Raw genomic sequence first — 23,120 nt, 5'->3', positions numbered from 1 at the left:
CCTTGGAATCTCAAATTAGGTAGCCAAGAGTCTCCTCACAGGAGTGCATGCAAAGATCAGCTAAATTGCCTAGCTCATCAAAGCGTTTGAGGTTTTCGGATCTCGTCATGAATTTTAATAAAAGCACGTGAGTTAAGACAAGAGGGCGCCGGGTCCTGGAAACCTCTCAGTTTATCAGGACCAAGGCTCAGGGATTTGGAAGGGAAAGAAGTATTACTTAAATACTATACCTTCCCAAAGGCCAAGGGGTCTTAGAGAATGAAGCCCAAATGGGGAATGGAAGAAGCTCTAAGATGAGTTTCGGAAAGCTGGATCTGCATGCATTTGGATCTGTGGGCCTTGTTTCTCCTTAGCTCAGCTATAAGGTTATGTCTTATGAAAAAAAAAGAGCATAGTAACTTAGATTTATTCCTGATAACAGTGTAACACATTTATGTGCTTTTTTAACTTTTCCATGAAATGTTACTTCTTAACATTCAATTTGCAACTCTCCATCCCAGTGACCATGACATTTCAAAGGTAACTTATTTTGGGCTTCATAGTTCCGTCCAATCTCTGGTCTACCTCTCTTCCAAAGCCCACCGCTGTATGTGTCTCTGGCTTATCTCCTGTGACTGCTCAAGACTGGGCTGTACCGTGTCGCCTTATGTCATGTTACGTCTGATCATGCTCAGTGAATCTAGCTGTCAAGACATTGAGTGCACTGTTTTTACCATATCGTGGTTTCTTCCCCCAGAACAAGAAGACCTGATGTGGCACTGAGAAAGATGTGGCTTATTCAGAGTCACATTTCTCAGCTTGGATAAAAATGTCACCAATGCATAGCACTAAAGGACTCTTCTCTTCACATTGGCATTTGCAGAGTCTAATTTGACATGACCTGTGATGACACAGGACACCATCTTCTGAACTCTAGCTAACAGAAACAAGAAACTATTAACTCTTGTGCTTATCAGCCATGATTCTGAGTCATATGGAAGTGAGCTCTGGCTGTGTCTAAAATGGGAAGGTGTCTAGAGATGGAAATATTTGGGGATCAAGTCTCCAGACATTTTGTTTCGGGGATACTTAAATTAAGCGCTCTGAGAAATGCTAATTCAAATCCAGTCAGCCCATAAAAGTGCCTCGTCTTTTCTCTCCATGATGCCTAGGTTCAGGTATATCTTGCAGTCCTAGCTAATATCTGGGGTATGAAAGGAAGCAGGGAAGTGTCAGACTTTAAAGACAAATATCACATGTAGTGATGAAGACAGAATTTATCCCTAAGCTCTTTTTCAGGTTTCTAAAAGGACTGAATTAGGACAGACTTCATACATAAAGATATAATTACATGAATTTAAGACTAATGTTTTAAACCAGTTTTGGACCATGTCTACTTTTTCATAGATGAGTTACAGAGCAACCACTAATTCTGTAAAACTCTGAAATACCATTTGGGGGTAAAGGCTTTTGAAAAAAAGTAATCAGCAGGTTCTATATGACCTGCAGCCTCCAAACCGGTCTCCTTTGGGGTAAGTACTTCCCAGTGCATGAGTAGAAGGGTGTATCAAAATTATCTCCACCCATGAAAACCAAGTAAGTATCGCTTCGACATGATGTAAACCTTTTAGTAAGTGGTCAGAGATTAGACTGAGAAGACAGTAAAGTCAACAAACCAACAAACCAACAAACCAACAGACAGAAACCCCGCTGGATTTGAAAACAAATAAGTAACAGCTTACTGATGGGCTAGGAATGCTGGTTGGGTATAACTTTCTCCCCCAGTTTAGGTGAAAATGGATCCGGAGAATCTATGAATTCAGTATTCTTATTAAGCATCGCTTTCAGCTCACTTCGCTCTGATCTTTATTTTACCTTTGCTGTGACTGCCCCCCTGACCCAACCCTATAGCCCCAGAAGGAAGCCAACACACTCTGGAATGAGGGCCACCCCAAAGGCAATATCTGCCTTGCCAACCTCCCGCGAAGACGGCGAGGTGAAGCATACGAGACACTTATTGAGTCATCCCTTGTTGGAATGCCATAAAGGGATACTATCGGGAGGGATGCGAACCGTCCCTACAGCCGTCAGCAATGACACAGCCCTTGATTTGACTTAAGTGAGGCTGGAAGGTAAGGAAGAGTTAATGCGTGCGACCGGGAGTCCAGCTCGACCAGAGTTTGGATAACTGGCCACTTAGAATTCTAGAAGGGTCCTGATCGATCACTGAGGCCAGCATTCTGCTCTCAAGGTACAGTTGAGGAAACGGAGACATCCCCCACCCCCCGCCGCCCCGAGGGTCTGAGCCTAAGGTCAGAGCTAGGAACTCCAAGTTTGCTGCACCTTCCACATCGAATCATTCCAGCTCTTTAGAAGTCTGTTGCCTGTCAGCCACGGGGATGATGCGAGAAGCTCGCGAGCAGTGGGTTCAGTCAAACCCAAAGATGGCTTCGTCAACCAGAAGCACTCCTAGACCAGGCAGCTGCCGCCCCTTATTCTCATTAGAGTGGGTTCCTCAGGTGGGACCGCAGGTGCTCACGGGGATTCTCTTACTGGGGTGCTCTCTCCTCTGTAGTAGCTTTGCCCTTCGGTTTTACCTTTCACTATGAGGAGAATCTCGGTAGGAGTCAGGGGTTTCTCTGGCATGCCTGAGGAAGCTGTTACACTCGCGAGGGCCTCCCAAGCCATTAAGACGTCCTCTTGGGCCCCCAGTAGGGCTGCTGTGCCTACTGTTTTCTACAGATGACATCACGATGACAGAGTGGCTTTCTGAAATGATGCTTTCAGTGTGTCCGTTGCTCCAGCTACAGAGGAAATGTGAGAGGCAAAGAGAGAGAGATTTTTAATTATAGGCACACATGGAAATGAAAGGAAGTGATCTGACAAGTCTTGCGAATGACTGGTGCATCAGTAGTTCACTACGATAGTACTTGTCTCAGAATAGAATTGTTTATAAAGTTGCTTGCTACCGACAGGATCTTGATTTAGACTGGCTTTGCAAGGATACACTTTATTCATGTGTTCACCCATTCAACACACATGTAACAAATGCCATTTCGTACTAAGTATTCTTAGAGTCTGTCTGTTCTTGAGTGGCTTAGATTAAGGAAACACCTGTCTCATGGGCTTCATTTGGAAGTGTAGTGCTACCCTTGGTAGCACACATTCGGATATCACCAGAGCATTTGAGAATTTAGGTTCAGCTCTTTAGCCAGTTCTCATGTGCATATCCCAGGGCAATCCAACCACTGGAAGAAGTCAACTTCTAAGTATTGTACGGCCTCTAAGACAAACTCTTCCCAGTGTAGTAACTCTGTGAATGGTCAGGCATGAGAAAAGACGATCTCTAAAATAAGGAACAACGATCCTATAAGGTAGGTGTCATTTCCCCTTACTCTGCTAACGGAAAAATTGAGGCTCAAATTCAAACAGCAGTTAAGCGGCAGAGCCAGTTTGATGTCCAAAGTCGGTTTCTGTCCCAAGCCATACACTCTGCTTTACCTCACTGCCTCATAAGTACCTCCTGTCCCTTTTGTAGGCAGTGAGAGCAAAAGACAATGTGTAAAGATTAGTTCTTAGAGAAATGCCTTGCGATTTTTTATTCTCATACCTGTGACTGGGAGTCTGGGTGACAGTAGTGGAGTGATGAGCTGTCGAAGTGTAGTGACTGGTGGAAAAAGACGTCTCCGCCTCTCTCTCGACAATATGCTCGCTGGAGATGACATTTTTAGATACGTATTGCTGGATAAACAAAGAGACACAACTTGAAGATTTAGGGAAGTCAAAATGCTAACAATGTCACATGCACACACACAAAAATCTCTACTTCTAATACACATGCTTCGTAATAAATTCCAGTTTCCAGTGGCCAGATGACAAAACCTATCCCAGCTACTGTGGTCTTTAAATTAGGTAAATGGAGTTGAGGGATTGCTCTTCGGATACGCGTGCAGTGTAGGTCCTACAGTCACAACTACGTTTTATCAGAAACAGACCTATTCTCTTTCGTTTCCAACTGATAACATGACTAGAATTCAATACAAAAGTCTGCCCAATACTTATTTTTGTAATAGTTGTTGCAAATCAAAAACGACGAACAGATATTTGAGTGCAACAAAAGAACAGAGATGGTTTGTCTCGTTTCAAATTTCAAGTCACTAGAAGAATGAAAAAAAACTCTGTTTTGAATCTATCTTTCTCTTTTAATTTCTCAGTGCCCGTGGTGCCCTAATGATATCGTTGAAATTTTTAACTTGTCAGTGGTAAGACTAACAGGGCTACTGAGAGATTTGAAAGACTTAACAGCAGTTGTCAAGGTTACACGTCTTGACAAACCATACAATAGAGGCCTTACATTGAGTGCAAGTAGATTCTACTTTATTTTCACCACCAAATCACAGTAGCTGTCACCGCCTTTCATTAGTGAGAGAGGGACATCTTTAAATTGTCTTTTAAACACTGTTAGTATTTACACCAAATTGAGTTAAATAACGGGTAAAGACACGGATAGGAATAGTCTTAGATGAAATAGGGCAGTTTATAATCTGATGGGTTATGGGCTCTAAAAGAACCTGATATATTCATGGAAACCAAAAAAAAAACAAAACTGCAACTTGAATTATGCTTGAAATTATGGCTGGTTCTCTTAACCATGGAAAGGTTATTCCATGTGGATCTTTGCTTTAAGGAAAAGAAAGATGGCACTGTCATATGTAACGACCTATTTTTAGTCTGCGTACCAAATGACTCTTGCGCCTTGGAAGGCAATGTAAGCTCAGTGAATCTAAGGAAAATCATGTTTAAAAATGATACAACATTCATTAGATGCCACTGGGCTAAGTGTTTTATACGGATTATCTTTTTAATGCTCGCAAGAACTTTTTGAAGTAGGTATTATTTTTATGATGAAGAAACAGGGTTTAGAAAAGTCAAAGCTCACAGTAACATAGCTTGAGCCATAATTGGAATCCAGGCAGTCATTCTGCCTCCTATGTATTATATAAAGTGACAGATTATAGGTGTGTCAGTAGTGAATGAATTTAGCAACTGTGCAGAACATTCCAATGAACATACTGGTAGGGGGAGGAAAGCAGCCAATATGTTAATTTATCAGCACCTAACAGTCTCCTGTAGGTCTTTCTTACAAGACTTGCTGGTGGTTGAACCTCCAGCAACCCTGAACTTGGGTCTCTGATATATTTGCTCCACACAAAACCCATCTTTGACTATAGGATAGAAAATGGTACTGCAATATAATCTTCCAGCTTTGCCTATAAAAAGCCAGACATCAGAGGGGAATGGAGGAAACAGGAAGAATGATGGCGGAGTAGGAAGGTAGAACTCCAGAAGCCGGGAGAGCTGAGTCCAGCTCTGCCCTGGCCCTTATCTGTAAAAAAAAAAAAAAGCTATGTAAAGACTCTCAGAATCTAATATTTGATGACTTCATTATATTTAAAAGCTGAATGCTCCATAAATTTAAAAAATAGATCTTCGAATGATGAAGGATGTATTTCCTCTGGACGGTTTGGCATCATGTAGAAAGAGTTGGAAAGTATTAAATTCTTCTAGTTTGGCTACTGAGAAGCAAGGTTGGTAATGGCCTTGACCTTTTCATGCCCTAATGTCTCCCTTTGTTAATCAGAATCAGTAAATCATCAGGCACCGGACAAATGAGTCTAATAAAAAAATAAATGACTCTAGAGCCTTTAGTTCAGTTATCAGGGCTAATCAGTTACAGACTGAAGCAGCCTTCATTGCCAAAGTATAAAAAAAAAATAAAACATTTCCTTCTGATTCTTGTATCATGAATTTTATTATTTTTCTTTCTTTTTTTTTCTTTCTCCTGTTCTTTCTTCTGGTTACGGTTTCCCTACAGAACAAACCCAACATGATTATTCCGATCCCTTAATGAACACTTTATAAGAGGAAACGTGCTTGTTTTACAGTCACCAAATCCACTTAAAAAAATGTTCCCGTTATTTTCTCTTGGCGAAACCTTGGATTCCTGGAAGCCCTGGTGATTAATGGCAGCAGCTAAGAGCCTAAGAGCTTTAGAAAATAAACTTCAAGGTGCCTGAACAGAGGAGAGATGCTGAGCTTTTCCACTGGCCAGAGTCAACATACATTCACCAGCTGCACGTTCTCGGGGGGTGGATTGGGGTGATGGGGCCCGTTGGCTATGTTCACCATGTTGTTTCGTTCAGAGCGAAGACTCTGCCGAAGCCGGTCGTGAAGCTTTTTCCGTTGCTTCCTGGATAGGAAAAAAGGAGCGTTTATTTTTTCTATTATTTACATTTTTCAGTACAGTCAATTCTTTCTTCTATCAACACACAACTCAAGGCAGTGGCTTGGGAGGGAGGGCGGAGGAGGGAGGCAGTGCCACTTCCTCTCAGGAGGGGAATCATCTATGCTTAGCAAGTAGATTTAAGAAGCTGCATGGGATTCTTACAGAAATTGAACTGGACTGCTGAGAGATAAAGAAAAAAAAAGAAGACAAGTCAAGTTGAGAGGTGGCTAATACCCCAACTTTCCTAATCAATCCATCTTTGCCTAAGTCTTAGGGATGGTCATTTGTCTTAGGTAACAAGTCATGCTATGCAACTGACAAGGTTGATTTCATTTATAGTTTTGCCGGTCTGTGTGTCTTTCAAGAAAATGCAGTTAGTGTTGAATCTGTGCATCACACATAGCGTGTGTATGTATAGAACTGTACGTGAGTGAAGATACGTACTTATTTTGCCGGTAGATTTTGGCACAATTATAATATGATCCTACTCTATTACCACTTTTCTCTGTAACTAGGGAGTGAATATTCACGTATTCAGATTGAATATAAGACGACTCCTAAGGGGGATTCCGTGAGGGCTTGTTTATCTCTATCGCTTGCTCAGTTCTGGCAACACACTGAATCCTGGGACATTAAGAAAATGCCATCCATGCCCTTACTTTTATACCATAAGAGCATATTGTCTTTGTTCCTCAACTTGGATCGTAATATTAGTCCCATGACTAGTTTTGGCTCAAGATTTTATATGATGAAGTGACAAAATAAAACAAAACTGTTAATAACATTATTTCAGCCTTGAAGCAGGAGTTCTACGTATGAGAGAAAAATGAAAAGAATTCATGTCAAACGGTAATTGTATTTGTTAACATGAACCCAGCTTAAAGGACCAACAAGGCAAACACAAATCTGTTTTCATGTTTCTCTTTTATTCTTTCAAAGCGAGTTTTGCTTAATTCTCCTCTTGTGAGATTCCTTTTGTACATCTCTCACTTTGGGAACATTGGAACCGGTCACCTAATTAGATGGAATTGAAAATTCATCACGATCATATTTTTTAAAAACCCCTGCATTTCAAACAGCACCAAATGCTCCCTTTATCCGCTAAGTCTGAGTACAGTTGGACGTGTCCTCAGCAGTGAGATGACACGCTCCTCCCCCACAGACACCTGCGTGTGTCCCTGTACAACCCTGTCCCTCCCACCCTTTCTTCGGTCGTGGGACTGCGGTCAATTATCAGAAGTCTTCTGAACACTTTCACACAAATAGGCAAAGCTTTCTAATGTACGTGATTAGGAAAGGTCCTCAAAATGGATTACTCAGGAGGAAAAAAATAAGGAGCAAGTCCCTCTGTGGCGCCCACCCCCTTTTCTCAAGACTAGGCAGTGGAGCTTGCCGGCCAGGCTGTCTGTGCGCTAAGGGGAGGGGGTGAGGAGGGCGTTTAGTTGGTTTTGCAGTAGGCTAAGGAGAGGGGGTGAGGAGGGCGTTTACTTGGTTTTGCAGTAGGCCACCACACACATGATGCCGACCACAAGCAGCGCGATGCAGATGCCGGTGATGGTGAGCACCCTCTTCTGGTAGAGCTCCTCCGCTTCTGGAAAGGGACGAGAGCAGACGTCAGCAAGCGTCCCTAACCCTCGCCGGGACTTACAGCTGAACAGTTGGCATGCTGTATTGTCCATGTTCACAAGAAATACACACGGGACACTTCATTCCTCTTGCAGACGTACTTAAGGTGCAGCATACTCTGCACTACAGTTTGAGCATAAAATGGCAAAGCCCGTTGGGGGCCATTTATAATTTAAAAAATGATACTATTCAGTTACTTTAATGATAAGTTATAGATACATGTGTACTAAACTGGCACATCATAAACATTAATTATAAAATAATGATTTGGTTAAAACTGTCGATTTTATTTTTTTTAAAATCTCTTGCAAAGACAACAGGAATCAACACCAGTAAAAGGAGCCGGCATTGGCGCCACTGGGACCCTCTGTCTCCTTCTTTCCTTCTTCCCATCCTCCCAGCCCCCGCCCCTCCCTCACCCTGAGCCTCTTTGGATTTCCCAGCTATTTCCCATTCCTGTGGTCTTTACAAAGAGCCACTTCTAACTTAAAAAAAAAAAAGAGAAAATCAAAGACATTTGCAAACATGAGCTTGACTTGTAGTTAGCAACAAAACTGATGCAGGATCCCTATGACTTAACAGTAGGATGCAAACGTAAGCACCATGACAGGGAGTATAGCAGGGCACTGTATCAGAGAAACCCCATACGATGGGTGGGATCGTCCCGTCCTGGGCCATGATGAAGATTTGTCCTTTGAGGAACAATTATTATTACTTCACCAGTTGTACTTAGAGACCTAGTTTATGGCACTACAAAACCACTGGCACAAAATGATACATGATTTGAAATAGATTGTACTCTCCTGCATTGACCAACTTGGCCAATTAGCTAATGTCGGTTGCACTAAGGAGATGGGATGCTTAGAACTTTCAGGTGAAGGTACTGCTGTACCCCCCAATGCAACCAGTTTCTGCTTCATGGAAGGCTTTCTATTTGCCAGTTGGGTTTTGTGGGGCTAACTTGCTTAGACTATGGTAGGTCAGGTTCTTAACAATATTGGCTGATTTAATGGTGAACCTGATCCTCTTAGGAGCTAAGCTTCCAACCAGTCCAATCACACGTATTATTGGGAGAGATTCACGAGTTCAATGAGAAAGAGAACTCGACTGATGCATAATAAGCGGGGTGAGCTGTATTTGCTCTTCTGATTAACAAGCTGGTCAAGAACTGGGGAATATTTTACCGATGAAGGTCTCTTATCTGGACATCAACATGGGGCCTTATGGAACATTTTCAGTTTACATTCTCTGTCTCAGCAACCACACTTTTTCTCTCTGCTGAGAGAGGGCAAGTCGCTGGAAGTCTTCTTGAAATGAAAAAGTGCAATGTAATTTCTATGATACAGTAGACTTTATCATTAAACAAAACATTTCCTACAAGCCAAGCCCATGGTAATCAAATTCCAGTTAACAGGTCAGGAACATTGTCAAATCAAATTAATAAGAGCACTGATTATTATTAACAGGAGGAAGAGAAAGAAGTAAGAGACCAGAATGCTGCAGAGATTATACAAAAACAAACCAAAAGTGTTGGAAGTGGAAAAGAAACAAACGGACAGGACAGACGGGCTGACAGAATGACGGAGAGAGGGAGGAAGCCAGGTAGGAGGGAAAACAAGGTTAAGAAGTGAAGGAGCGATCTGAAGTCCCTGGCACAGCATGCCTGGCACTAAGGGAGGAAAAATAAATACATAGAAGAAAACCAGAGGGAGGAAGTGCTGGGGTGGGAGGAAAGGTGGATGCAGATTTGGAAGGGTTATCCCATACAGCATAACTCCTAACCTAGACTGGCGGTCACGTGGAAGCCACAGTTAGAAAGCAAAGCAGCTGGTGCAGCTGATGCATTGCGGGGCGACAACGGACCAGGAGACATAGAGCGGTGTCACGTAGTTTTGTGCCGCAAAAGTCAAATGAGGACGTGGCACGTGGATGCTTGTATGTTAATTGCGAGTGTCTGCTGCCTCCTACCTCCCCTCCCACATAGACACAGGACAGGGAATTCAATTTCATAAGGTGTTAATCTGTGAGCTGATGCCCCTGGGGCCTCCGCCTGGACCGGGCACCCGGATCAGTTTTCAGCACTAAGTCTAAGCAGCAAAGGCATCGCCCCACTGGTCCTTCTCCAGGGATGCAGGACACGGAGCAGGGATCCTTTGGTTGTGATGAACTGGTTACAAACCAGAAGTGTGAAAGTGTCATTGCCTAGAAAATGAAGACCCTACTATACCTCTTTCGCTTACTCTATTGTTTTCTTCTTTCCAAATGGCAAGCACTTGGCAGCATTGCCATCTTCCCATTCTGTCTTTAGAGAAACCTGGGAAATTGCTTCTGCACACTGCAAAAAGAGGACCTAGCCAAGGGCCACAGGGGGAAAGGCATCGTGCCTCTCACGGCCTCTTTGGCAAGTTTTTTGGTGGTGGTTAATTATAAAATAGACTAATTTGGGTTTGTGAACAAATTGTATATGATGACTTGCCCATTCTTCCTAGGTTATGTCAGAAGACACAGTTTTTCCAGGAAAATCAATCATGGAAATAGAAAGGCAGCCCAGTAAAGGCCAAAGGGCAAAAGAAAAGTGCTAAACGAGCTAATTAAAACCAAGGTCCCTAGAACACAGATGTGGATCAGGGTTCTGTATTCACATCAGCATGTTTGCGTTAAATGTTTTTCATCTAAGTTTCTGATTTTCCAGTGGTTTACTAGATCAGGTGACCCTCACAAAATAAATGTGTTCAAAGAGAAATACCTGATGAACAATAATATAAACAATGAGTTTTTTAAAAAACCCTCCCCCCCCCCCTTATTTTTTTCCTAGTGTGACGGGGTCAATAGGACAAGAACAGATTAGAGGCAGCGTTGAAAAAAAGAATCCATCAGGCTCGTTGGCGGATCTGCCTTATTAATGAGTTGCAACACTTCTGAGTCCTTATGGTTTGGCTGGATGCATCGAATGAACCAGATCAAGCATGTTTTTCAGACTGATCTGGCTAGGCCAAGAGACAGAAGCCTTGGCTGTCTCAATTTTAATTGACCTTTAAAGTCGGATTTTCCTTAAGGATGGAATGTTCTGGCTGGCTGGGGACTTTGGAACCTCTGGAAGGTTTGCCCTTAAGAGGTCAAACCTTAAGCTTACCAAGGTAACCCCTGGTGTGGGTACCACATCAGTGTGCCTTTACTAACCCTTCAGATCTTACTGAGGGAGGTTATACATCTGAAATATCCATCACCCTACTTCATTGTTTGGGAAGAGAAATATTAAATTTAATAATTATACCCTAAAGTGATAAAGCAGGAAAGATGCTGTTAGGGAGAAGAGGGGAGGTGATGGTGGTATTTTTTTCTTCCTTTCAGGTAAGGCCAATAAGTCTATTTCGAAGTGGGATAATTTTTATCCCAAGGAAAGTAACCTGAATAGATGACTCCCCTCGTGTAGACCACCTGCCCCCTGCGGGATGTTGGTGGGACCTCTTGTGTTCCTTACTCTTGGGTGACGTTCTCTGATGTGCAAAGGACCACTCACATGAACGTGGGGCTATTCCCATCAAATGAATAGTTTTCTCTTGGAATATTTTTGGGGGCAATGAGCAATTAATTGAGTTTCTATCCCTGGAATGGATAGAGCTTGTAACAACCTGATTTTCCACAAATTATGGGAAGTACATTAGGTGTAGACTGTGATGTTATCATTGAAATGAAAGCAACAGCTATAAGATGCTCTCACCGCATGATGTCACTGACACCAGCTGGTTGGGGACCAGATATTCCTGTAATCAGGACATGGCTTTATTGACCAATGGTCACATTCCTGGGGGCCTGCACTGTGGAGCCTCTGGAAGAATAGAATGGCTTCCCCTTCCTCCCAAGACTGGCCTTTTCTCCCAACTCTTTAGGGTGAAGGCTTTCCAAAGAAGTCTGCCCCCAATTCACATGCTCATAGGAGATATTTTACATTTGCAGTGTGAAAATGTCTATTTGATTACTTGTTGGGATATAGTGACTCAAGTTTAATTCTGTTAGTACTAGAATTTCCAACTAAAATAGCACAAGGCTATTTCATTCTGTTTTCTGTTCATGACATAATGAAATCGACTGGAGCAGTGCTTGAGTATCTCCAGAAAACCAGAGTAATCCAAGTCTATGCATATAATATGTTGCAGATTAAGATGTTACTATATTAATAGATGATTTTTACATTGTATGTCAAGCTCCCATCAGCCTAAAACGTGGAGCGTTCTTACGCTGATGTATGTAAAGCTTCTTCTGTTCTCAGGCTTCTGGTTTGGTTCTTCCTACAGCCTTGTAAACCACTCCAACGTACCCCAGCTCGGAAATAACAGCATGGCCAGATCAGCCAGTGGGTCAGAGAACATGGGATATATGTGAATTTGCAGCAGGTAAGGTGATTTTAAACTCTAAGTGAAAACTGGGAATCTAAAAGCTGGTGCACTCAGTACCATGTTGGTAAACTAACCATAGATTGAAGGCAAAGAAATCACTGTTATAGCTGTATGATCCCTTCTAAAGAGAAAGGAAATTAGTTAGGAACTGAAAGGGAAGAATAGACAGGGGGAAAAAAAAAAGGGTTTCAGCTCATAGGCTCTAAATTCTGCAGGCTAAAAGGAATGATGATTGGTCCATACCCATAAATTCAATCCCAAGATGCTCTGCCAATGCAGAAAGTTGACAAAAAAAAAAGAAAGAAAGGGAAAAAGTTTCAGAAAAGAGCAATACACTGCACTCCAAAACACATTACACACGACTATTATGGCTCTGTGCGTGCACATTGAACAGACAAACGGCGGATGGTTAAGGAAGCAGTGCTCAGGTACGCCCCCATGAGTCCACAGAGGGAACTTCTCTTTTAAGAGGTGCGCAAATACCAGCACACTGTGTCTTTATTAACCCTTAAAAGACCTTACTGAGGGAGAAGTTGTACGGCTGAACTCTTCTCTATGCTATTTCATTATTTGGGAATAGAATACTGTATTTATCATCAGAGACAGCATTTGGCATTATTTCATTCTTCTCTTTTCAAAAGGCAGACTTGAAGTTCCAGGGAGGTGAAATTGTTTTGCCCAAAGACACACAGTGGCAGAGCTAGGAGGTGAAGCCAAGTAATTTGGTTGGAAAATTTCATCACAATGGATTTATATAGCTATGCTCTAATATTTCTTGTTGCTTTAGTTATTTTTTTAAAACTATTTCCTTTTCTCCAAACCTTCTACTCTCTCCACCACTTACATGACAAGGAGCAAACATTTCTGCTCAAAAAGCCAGACAGGGCACTGGGGCACTGGAGCCTGCTTCCAGTTTTCCATATAATTCCTGTGTGGCATAGGACAGCTCTGAATGCCTCACTTTTTCAATTGGTTGAAAAAAGAGGCGGGGGGAGGATGCAATTCCTGGGTTCTTTAGTTAAATTTAATTTACTACTTCTTCAAATCACGAAGAGCCAATTAGATGATCACTTCCCAGTGCTTAGCTCCGATGCCCAGATGACAGCTGAAGGGCACAGGCACCCAGGGAAGCTGCAGGGCTGCCCAGGGAAAGGGACTCAAAGTTGTGTGCTCACAGCCCACAGTCCTGGCAGACCTGACTGACGAGGGACCGGGATTGCAGGACCAGCAGAACCTGCACAGGCTCAAGTGACGAAATGGGGCCGAAAAACCAAAACAAACAAACAAACAGAGAAAACCAAAAACCTCTGGAAAGGACCCATTCCATTCTTGAAACAAAAAGTTGTTAACCAAATTTCATCATGTGCGGCCCTTCAGGATTTCCTTATTTGTGCGTGGGTGGTGGAGAGGCAGGTGGGAAGGAGGGGCAGGATAAAAACAGAGGGGTTCTGTGGTCTATCTTTCTTCCCTCGGTCACTGATTAGAGATGTACCAGGACAGTCCCCCAAATATGACAAGGCATCTGTTAAGTTTGAAAACATGTGGTAGAGGGGTATTTCTCTTACAGAAGCATCAGTTTGGACGTGAACAAAGCCCCTCATATAGAGAAGGGAAAGGAGGAGGTTAAGTATGTTTGGAGTCATCCTCGTTTCAGGTCCTTTCTCTGCCATTTACCTGTTCAGTGACTTTGGACAAGTTAATTTCTTGTTGACAAAATGCTTATGATATTGATAAATGCCTCACAGGGTGACCCTGTGGAATAAAGGAGACATGAAGTATGTCTGCCAACAGCAGAGGGGTTCAACAGCTTGGGGAACAGACATATCTGGAGATTTACTTTGGGCCACTTACTGCATGGATGTAGGTTTACTTCTGATTAATTTCACGGCCCTCAAAACTCTGATAGCTCCTGGGATATTTCAAGAATTTAGATTTAAAAAAAGAAACTTGCCACCTCTTAAGGAAATGAAGTTTCCTAGATATAAAAAATCTATATCTATATCTATAGATATCTAGATATATAGATAGTGCATCTAGTAACAATGATAAAGAGGCACTTTATATAACAGAGAGTTCCGTTTGCCTTGAGTCCAGGGTACTCAGGCAAATCATCTACATTTTTCATAAATTTAAAGCCAGAGGATGTAGGGTTACTTTGGTTGCACAATGTTCACAGCAAAATTAACAACTTTTTCCAATCCAAACGAATTTCTCTTGCCTCTGTGCAACATTCAATTTGACAAACTGACATTACCCCCCGCATTTGTTTCCTCCATATAAACTTCGGAACATCAAGATACCAAAATTCATTTTCCGAAGAACTGATCATAAATTTCCTTACGCATTTACGTGAGAAAGTGACTCAGTTTTTCTCCCTAGAACCCTCTCCATCTCTTGCCTTTTCCTCCTACGTCAGTAATAATTTAAGGGTTAAAATCAAGAGATAACTATAGAAACTCTTTCCAGAGAAGAGAATCATGATTCCATGCCTACGTGAACACTGCTAATTGTCTATATTAGTTGCATAGAAAGCTTGGTTAAGTCTTCAATGAAATTAGTAGCATGCTCATGCATACATATTACTGCATTTACAGTTTTATAGGTAAGTCTGTGAGCCTAACTCTAATTTCATTTCATGGGAAGTCATTCATATCAGGCAGCTCCAATTTCAGTAATTCAAAGGGAAATTGGTACTTAAAATTGGAATCTCTTCTGGCTCGAAGCCCTAACAAGGAAACAAGCAGAGGCATGCATCGGTCACACTAGCCCCACAGCAAATGCTCCTCGAATCTATCTTTACTATTGGTGGCTACATTTCTTTCATTGTGAGTCAAGAAAAGTAGGAGACACACACACGTTTCATTTTCTGAAGAGGTCGTTACTTTCTATCTTTTCTATTTAATCTAATGTTGGCTTAGGCTTATTACATATCCTATGTTTCCTATTGAACTTCTGCCTGGCCACTCCATTTTTCAAATTAAATTAGTGACTCAAAAACACGAAGGTTACTGTAAACAATTTAGTTTCCTTTTCTACATGTGATTTCCTGCTGTGCAGTAAGCAATATAAAAAATTAATTTAAATCTAAGAGTCTTCAGAAACTATTAAATATGGACTCGCTAATTCTTTGTTTTAGGATTTTTAGAATAGTTTGAAGAAAATTGATTAACCTGTAGGTTAATTTAAATTTTCAATTGCATTAGAGAAAAGAACAAGAAAACAACTTTTTTAAAAACTGAAATTGTCCATACATGCAATTATAATTTCTGTTAAATCTGAAGACATTCAGGATTTTGTTCCTTAACATCTTGGGTCTCCTTATGCAAATAATCTCAAAGAGGTAGGTGTCCTCTTGACTTTCTGCCCCTCTGAGGTTTCTAGAGGGGTCCTGTCAATGTCATTTCTAAATAGGAGCAATTTAGCACCTGACTTCTAATTTTCGACTTACCTTTGCAAATGTAGATTTTTTTTTTTCACATATACCAACCCATATTGCCACTGAGCCCTTCGAAATGTAATAGGAAACTCTCTCCTTCCTTCCAAGTTTCCACATGCCATGAGCAAGTATTGATGCATTCACAAAAACACACACAGTGAAATCTCACTAATTTGGGCTATTCTATAATTACTTCCTATTAAATGTTAGTTTATACATGACCTATTTGCTCCATACTGCCTGTAACTATTGAAGCTGTGAGTGTTTTCTTTCTATAACGTCTATAAATTGATTATCGATTGTCTATCTATCTCTCTATACACACACACACGCACTCTCTCTCTCACACACACACACACACACACACACACAATGATGAACACAATCCTTTCAAGTAGGAATTCAGTGTCAAGAAGGGTGAAATTTGAAGCTGACTAACCTTGACAATATCTTCCTAGAAAGTATTATAAATATGTTTTATTTCAAGGAAAATGGCTTCCTTCAAGAACACTCTATAAAATATACATGTGTTCCTTTCTTTTATATTTTAAATCAGTTTTTATAAATCAATAAATGTCCCATAGGACACCCTGACCAGACAAACTGTATTAAATCCTAATAATGTAAGTTATGTGTTAATAAGCATTTAAAAAATTGTACATTCTTTTAGGATGTGATTCTTCAACTGAAAATGTGGTTGGGTAAGTTGAACAATGTTTCTCTTTGAAGCTGGGGAATATCTTTTCTTTTAAAATGTATGTTATGCATTTCAAACTTTATGAACACCAATAAGTAAATTTTAAACATTACCATGGTGGGAACACTTTTTAGTTTTTGTGTGTGTAGCCTTCATTGTTACTTGAACATAAAGTTCCCAGAGCAGCAAACATTTATTTCCCTACCTTCTATGTGAAGGTCTGCAGAAATAAACATTGAGAATTTAAGACATGGAAGTTAGAAAATTAACTCTGGGCAAGACGATTTTGGAAAGCAGCTTCTGATTGAAGGCTCTTGCTTTTCCAGACGTGAGGCAGCGCTGATGCATAGTCACTACAGATTTTGTTGATAAATGTGCTTCCTATCAGTCTTTGTTAAATCAGGTTAAAAATGAATGCTGCTTTCCTGGACATCTTGCAAAAGTGCCACTGAAAGCTTACTAAAGAATTTATTCAAGGAATCACACTCAGATTAAATACACAGTAGCTATTTTAAAATTATATCTTATGAAAGAGAAAATGGTCTAAAAGAGAAGCTGAGAACATTTTTTCAGGTTATTACCATCAGATCTCACTGCATTATCACTTGGGGGGAATATCTTCATTTTCTAATGCTTTTCTCTATCTGGTACTTCAACATTGCTTTCAGTGCACAATGGTATTCCAAAATTTTAAGTACAATGCACATGTTCAGAATTTTCATTAAATTCTAAAATATAAATGTATTGAATTTACACAGTCACATGGATTTGCTAAATCTATGTCATTTGAATACAAACACATTTCTAAAAGGAAATTACTATATTAAGTAAAATTCTACTTTTACCTTCTGTTTTTACTTTCCATCTTATCTACCTTTGTAACAATATTCTACAGCTGTAGAGAGAACAATTCTGTCCACTAAAGGCATTTTAAAGATTCTGAATAAAGGGGAGACCGTGTTTGAAAATTTAGCAATGCCAATTTACCAATTTTTCACAACATAAAATGGTCTGTAACATAATTTTTGACCTGTAGCCTTTGTAAATACATAATAAGTACCACCTCACTAAAAAAAAAAAAAAAAAATAGTTTGACTAGTATGGGCCTAATCGCCCCATAATGCATATGAAATTTCTTTATTCTTCCATGTCTGTTAACATAAGGAACAGAATCTTATTCTTTGCATGTATACAAGTAAGAAAGAGTCAAATCTCATTCTTTCAGAGCCCCCAAATGACCAATTGCTATCACTGTTTCTTGTGTTACATGAACTTATACCCTAATACGCTATGTGAAATATTTCTTGGGGGTGAGAAATTGACAATCTGAATCAGAGGTTGACAAATCCATTATGATGCTTTTGTAAATAAAGTTTCAATAGTACACAGCCATGCTTATGAGTTCATGCATTGTTTGTTTATGACTGCTTCTGTGCTACAGTGGCCAAGTTTTCTGTGGTTACGACACTGACGGTATGGTCTGCAAACACAGAAGTATGTACCATCTGATCCTTTACAGAAAAAAATTTGTCAACCTTTGATCTAAATGGATAACAATATGGAATCCATTTTAAATATAATGCTTTGAAAGCTCCAGAATTAAAAGCTACAGTCCTTATTCACAAAAGCAGGAGAAATACATAGTTTAGTTATCCGTGCAATTATATACAATGTGAATTGGGTCCTTTAGGAATGATGTCCAAGACTTCATGAAGCCACAGAAATCGATCAAAATTTCCCAGTTCTCATTAAAAAATATATATCTAGCAGTGAACTGTGATATTTCAAGGTAACTAATAAATATTTTAAAACAATTTTCCTAAAATTATTACTGAAACTAGAATAACATAGATAAATGATTTAACAATTCATCTAAAAATCATTTAGACCCAAATCACTTTTTTCCTAAACAAGGTCAATAGAAGCCTGGCTATTTCCTTTGCTGTAAGATGTTTGTTTGTTTTTAATTTTCCTACTCAGTGCTTTTTTTAAACTTAAATGCAAACTGTTGTTTGGTTAATGAAGAGAAACATCTGCACTCTTTTTATTCTGTTTATTTGTTAGAAATAACACATTCTGAACCGAAATGAACTTACCATCATTTCAAGTGTGTACTGGTTACAACTTAGCGGACATCCTTTTCAGGATGGGGTCATTTTATAAAGAAGATGGACTGTCCAGTGGAATGATTTTATTTTATCAATAAAAGTGAGACTTTTAAATGCCTTTATTATCATCGCACTGTGTGATACAGACTATCATTTTGTATCACATCATTCAAGATCAATTTCAGAAACATCGGAGCCTCACACACCTATGAGCATCTCGGAGCCAACTAGTCATGAACAGAGGAAGTAATACAATCGCTTTTGTTAATGTTCTCATGCGACAGGCAGAGGCAGTCAATGTTAGACCTGGTAAAACACATCTAGCGCTAGGTGAAATCTGAGGGAAGATGCAGCAACAAGAAAGCAGCACCGACTGAGCATGCTCCTATTCAGGCAGAGACAGAAAGGGAGTGGACGTACTGTAGAAGCTGGCCATTACGTAGTTTTGGCAGCGATCACCAGTAAACTCATTTGGGCACCTGAGAGAAGAAACAAAAAAAAAACAATGGTAGAAAAAACAGAGAAAAAGAGAAGAGGTGAATATATGCTAGAAAGAAGCTCCTTCAGTGACATTTGATTGAACTTGGTGAGTTCACCCTCAGGAACTGAGTCTTTGTCCTAATCGTGGCTTTTAGACTCTGGCATTTCCCCCAAAGGGTTAAAAATTTGGACAGAAATGATAGAAAGATCCCAGCATTTTAAGTGACCGCATTCTCTCAAAGGGAGTCACTTGAAGTGAAAGCAGATGTTTCCTTTAACTAGGTTTTCTATTTGACAGCATTGGTCCAAAATGTTGGAAGGAAAGGAGTTCTGGTTGGCTGGCCCGCCATGATCACCAGCATCACCGACCATCCTGATGGGTCATTCTTTTATAAAACTGATGACCATTGGGGTCTGTGTTGAGACACAGTTAAACAAGGTCTCATTGAATGGGTTTATGCCCTGAGCGGTTAAACCATAATTAGAACAAAAGGAATCAGTCACAACTGAGTTGTAAAACCACCAAGCGGTAGTGATTGTTGCTGTAGTTTGGGGGAGAAAGCAAATTTCAGATTATTTTAACATACTTTCTTGGGTTTGGACTTTCATGGGCACATTCTCAGTACATCTCGCTCCAGTGAATCCAGGTTGGCACCTAGAGGGTAAAAATGTAATAAGCAATCGAACGCTAAAGACACTGAACTTTCAGACTGGCAATTTCCTCCTATGGAGCATGGAGACTCCTACAAATGACCTGGTAGCTGAACAACATAAAAGAAAGGAGAAGACAAAACATTCAGAAAACCATGTCCCATGAAAACTGCGGGGTATATATTTCTGTTGTTTGCTTCAGTCTTCATAAGATCAGTTAACTGAAATTTAACTAGAGTGGGGTTGAAAAGTTGAAAAGAAGTGGCAAGTTCTGGGCAGCTAAGTCATTTTCCCTTGGGCATTTCTGAAGTTGTCACTGATCAACTGACTCACTGTGTTAAAACACCGGTTTCGGTAAGAGCTTATAAGGTTCCGTCCACCATCTTTTATTGTTTAAATGATTCTGAGCTTTTTCTTTTGTAGACACCATTTTGTACTTCATTTCATAGGTATCTTGATAAGTGAAATCAACAAACTACAATAGAAGTCAAGCACTTTCACACTCTAGTGATTACTGACAAGAAAAACTACATCTCTTTTTGTTTTAAAGATATTACAAACTAGGTCTTGTTTTTAATGGTGAACGGAAGAGGCAGATTTTTATTAGTACAAATTTCACTTCATCCAATTATCTCACGTCAAAGGCAAATACACTTCTAAAATTTAAACAGTTATTCCTCTACTGAGGTATTTAATAAATGTCATTTTGCTTTTAGGGTAAATTGTTTTGAAACTGTATAAAATCTACATTTTACTCACTCGTATACATTTGCCTATCAAAATTCCAGAATCCTGGTAGAATACTGTTCTTAAAGCCTTGTGATGGGGCTGTGCCTAAATATGGAAGTCCTTTACAACTGCTCTTTTTGTTGCTGTCACTCCAGTAACTAAAGCATTTCAGAATGGATTCATTTTACCCAGTATCATACTCTAATTCATCAAAAAGTTCCAGGACGCAAATATACCTCTTACAGGCGCTCCACAACCACAGCCATGATTATTAGTAATAGTTCATCTAGGCCATAACCATCATGCACACACCTCATGATTTACTTACAACCCTTTCTTCTCCAGAGTAAATAAAAATAAACACCATCTTTTTGGCATCAAAGAGATGTGAATAAAACGATTCATTTTTGCTAATATAAGGTTGATTTTTTTTCATTTCCCTTAAAGCCAAATTCAGCACCAAAAAATGTTCTCAAGTGATTTGGTACATCTGCTTCACCTATTTCATGAAGAATGGCTTGTAAGAATAAATACTAGCAGTTCTAGATTTTCAGCCCTATAAGTACTTGAGTAAACAAAGTATAATTATGATCATTAAAAATAATATCGGGGGCTTCCCTGGTGGCGCAGTGGTTGAGAGTCCGCCTGCCGATGCAGGGGACACGGGTTCGTGCCCCGGTCCGGGAAGATCCCATATGCCGCGGAGCGGCTGGGCCTGTGAGCCATGGCCGCTGAGCCTGCGCGTCCGGAGCCTGTGCTCCGCAATGGGAGAGGCCACAAGCTTAACAACAAACATCTTGTATTGATACAGTTTTTTCAATTCTTCAAAATATATTTTTTTAAATGAACTGGTTATTTTCATTTATAATATTTTTGCTTCAATGAGTAGAGGAAGATCTGCCTAGAGCAATACAGAAATAAGAACTATAGCCTGTGAGGTTGGGTCATGTCTCATGAAGATGTCATTCTGCATGCTTCAATAAGAGTGCCTTCACAGGTAATTTAAGAAAAATATACGGAAACTTGTTTTCCATATAACTTATTTGACATAAAAAGTTTTGAAGTACATGGGTTTGTTTGTTTGCTTTTGCGGTACGCGGACCTGTCACTGCTGTGGCCTCTGCTGTTGCGGAGCACTGGCTCCGGACGCGCAGGCTCAGCGGCCATGGCTCAAGGGCCCAGCTGCTCCGCGGCATGTGGGATCTTCCCGGACCGGGGCACGAACCCGTGTCCCCTGCATCGGCAGGCGGACTCTCAACCACTGCACCACCAGGGAAGCACTACATGGGCTTTTTATTTGTATATTTGTTTCTGAACCAGGACTGTATAAATCCATATAGACATACACTATAATTAAGTAGGTAATTTCAGACCTAAGTATATTCTATAATGACCATTTCATCTTAAAAATTTACATTCTTAATTTGATCACACAATAATCCACTTGTTTCATACAAAGAACATGGTATAAGATATGTGAATATGGTATGTGTGTGTGTGAGAAGAGAGAGAGGGAGAGAGAACCATTGGAGGTAAGGAATGCACGTATTATTTAAGGATCATGAAATTAACAAATAGCTGAGAGATCATGAGTCCCTTAAGAGAAAAAACGCATTTACTAGAAGATTGCCATTTATGCATCTAGGATGACACTTTTGAGATCACTGGTCACAGGACAACTAGATGAAGGGGATCAAAAATCTTACCCAATCAGTTTTCTAATTCGTACAAATCCTGAGATGATGTTTCCTAGGAAACTAGCATTATCTCTATCATAAGATGATATATCAATAGAATATCTGGTGCAGTAACATTAGATCTGCTTAAGGTATGCCAATCCTTTTTGGAATTATCAGCTATAACCGAACCAGAACTCTCCTTTCACTACTGTTTACTTTCACTTAGATGGATTTTCTTAGCGTAAAAGCCTTATTATTATTCAAAGTGGGGTCCAAGGACCAATAGCACCAGCATCTCCTGGAATCTTGTTAGGAGACACGTAGAATCTCAGGCCCCCATCCATAACTACTGAATAAGAATCTGTATTTCAACAAGATCCCTAAGAGATCTGTTTGTACATTAAAGTTTAGGATGTCAGGGATGCTGACCTCCAAAAGGCCCTCTACCCTGGCATCACAGAATCTTGCTGCTTGCATGTGAGAAGCCCATTTGGCTTCATTGGGCCTCAGCTGTCCTCAGAGATAAAATGAAAGGATTTAACTAAGTGATTATCAAAGGGTTCTCTTACCACGAAGGTTCTGGGAATCACCCTCACACATGGAATCACTGTGCAAAAACCCAGACATCATTTCTTCTGAATGTGTTACCAGTCAGGGAGGACTCAAGAACTTAAAAAATAAATTTCTGATAGAATGGATTTTTAAGACAATCTGGAGGTAAAATAAATTTCAAATACCTATTCCTAAGCAATTCAAGGGTTCAGCGGCTATAATCATTATGTAACTTTTGTGGATGTTAGAATTGCTACCAAATCAGATGGAAGGAAGTGGAAACAGTTTCTGCATAAGCAAACTGCAGACTGCATTGACTGGGTAGAGGAAGCATATGCAAATGGAAATGCACCTGATCTATAGGCTCTGATTAAATTCTATGGAATTACTTCTAAAAGAATAGGCAGACTGGCTGCTGACATATTTCTTTATTAGCACTGTACTTTAAGCACCCAATCTATCGCTTTCTTCGGAGATAAGAGTACGGTAAATTTAATCTG

General features: G+C 40.2%; 1 protein-coding gene across 11 annotated transcripts in view; it reads right to left on the bottom strand.

Annotated features, from left to right (window-relative positions):
- The window catches only part of NRG1 (neuregulin 1), a gene marked incomplete at both ends in the record, with an annotated part of 1,016,643 nt that overhangs the window by 837 nt on the left and 992,686 nt on the right, over nucleotides 1-23,120 (bottom strand). For 2 of the 11 annotated variants that reach the window (XM_082680220.1, XM_082680215.1), the window contains 6 exons: nucleotides 2,577-2,783; nucleotides 3,590-3,720; nucleotides 6,103-6,229; nucleotides 7,754-7,856; nucleotides 12,532-12,555; nucleotides 18,950-19,008. In XM_082680220.1, the coding sequence (XP_082536346.1) occupies nucleotides 2,577-2,783; nucleotides 3,590-3,720; nucleotides 6,103-6,229; nucleotides 7,754-7,856; nucleotides 12,532-12,555; nucleotides 18,950-19,008 (651 nt within the window). Of the gene's footprint in view, nucleotides 1-251; nucleotides 373-2,576; nucleotides 2,784-3,589; nucleotides 3,721-6,102; nucleotides 6,230-7,753; nucleotides 7,857-12,531; nucleotides 12,556-18,914; nucleotides 19,009-19,596; nucleotides 19,665-23,120 lie in introns of those variants that run through there. The other 9 variants (XM_082680225.1, XM_082680224.1, XM_082680221.1 and 6 more) reach the window with 6 other exon arrangements.

Source organism: Grampus griseus (assembly GCF_964374135.1).
Source record: "Grampus griseus genome assembly, chromosome: 21".
Taxonomy (NCBI): domain Eukaryota; kingdom Metazoa; phylum Chordata; class Mammalia; order Artiodactyla; family Delphinidae; genus Grampus; species Grampus griseus.
This window is presented reverse-complemented; position numbering and strand designations above follow the sequence as displayed.